The 1,226-nt window shown below is 37.5% G+C and overlaps 1 protein-coding gene across 1 annotated transcript; it reads left to right on the top strand.

The window, feature by feature from the left end:
* Positions 1-635: 635 nt before the first annotated feature.
* On the top strand, positions 636-1,146 carry LOC107681605 (transportin-3-like; the record flags this gene model as incomplete). Its single annotated transcript, XM_016477914.1, has 2 exons — positions 636-792; positions 885-1,146. Coding segments are annotated over 2 exons (346 nt in total), but the record flags the coding sequence as incomplete, so codon positions are not given.
* Positions 1,147-1,226: the final 80 nt, after the last annotated feature.

Below are 1,226 nucleotides of genomic sequence, written 5' to 3' on the forward strand. Positions count from 1 at the left end.
CTAATGAAAATTTAATTTCACAAACCTTGCAAACTTTGTTGAATCAAGTGAGATCTTGTGAAGTGTGCATGTGACCTGCCTGATCGTGTTCTCTGCGTGACTTTCGGTCCGTGCGAATTGAATGCTTTAAACATTAAATTCGTGATTTCAAATTATGCTGCGCTTTATGCATTTGCCCACTGTCATATTCATGTCATTTTCACTGTGTGCTGTATGTAAAATGAGTGTTACCTTGGCTTTATTTAAAAAAAAAATATATATATATATGATTCCCAATGCACATAAACTTCCCAGAATGCTCTGTTGGTTAAAGTTTACTTTCTTTTTTAATTATATTTTTATTAAATATTTATTTGTGGAAAATACTTTGTCATCTAAAGTATAAGTATGTTTTATCTTACAAATTAATTTTTTTATCCATTTTCAAATGATTTCAAATTTCTTAAATATTAATTAAAATAAATACAATTATATCGGCTTTATATCGGCCACCCTGCTCTAAATATGATAAAACTAAAGACTCTTTCTTTGGAGAAATGAAGGATGCAATACTACTCTATAGGTACCCAAGATTAACATGAGATTGGGCGAAACTGTGTGTGTTATGGACAAGCTATTTTCTTTCATTATTTCAGGTTTGTCCAGCGTAGTCCGGTAACGTTGCTGAGCAGCACTATTATCGTCCACATTATCCAATGTGCCATCGCTGCCACCACCCTGGACCATCGAGATGCCAACTGCAGCGTCATGAAGTTCGTCAGAGACCTCATTCACACCGGGGTCACCAATGACGTAAGCGGCATGATGATCAAACTAAACCAACCAATCGAAAGACTTTCATTCCTGTTCAGTCATTGCATAAAACGTTTTTTCTTGTCTTTCAGCATGAGGATGACTTTGAGATTCGAAAGCGTCTGATTGGCCAGGTGATGGAGCAGCGTGGGCAGCAGCTAGTGACTCAGCTGATCAACACCTGCTGTTTCTGCCTGCCGCCTTACACTCTGCCTGATGTGGCGGAGGTACTCTGGGAGATCATGGTCTTTGATCGGCCGGTATGTTTGTACTCTTTTTGAACACTTTTTGAATGTCCCTCAAATACAGATTTACTTTTATGCATTGCAACCCTCTGCACACCTTGGCAATAGATTTGCCATTGGCTTGTACTTTTTTTTATTTTTTTTTTTACGTGTCACTCTTCGTACAGCTTTTTACGAAAACTACTTCTT

This window comes from Sinocyclocheilus anshuiensis, unplaced genomic scaffold (assembly GCF_001515605.1).
Source record: "Sinocyclocheilus anshuiensis isolate Anshui unplaced genomic scaffold, SAMN03320099.WGS_v1.1 scaffold18564, whole genome shotgun sequence".
Classification (NCBI taxonomy): domain Eukaryota; kingdom Metazoa; phylum Chordata; class Actinopteri; order Cypriniformes; family Cyprinidae; genus Sinocyclocheilus; species Sinocyclocheilus anshuiensis.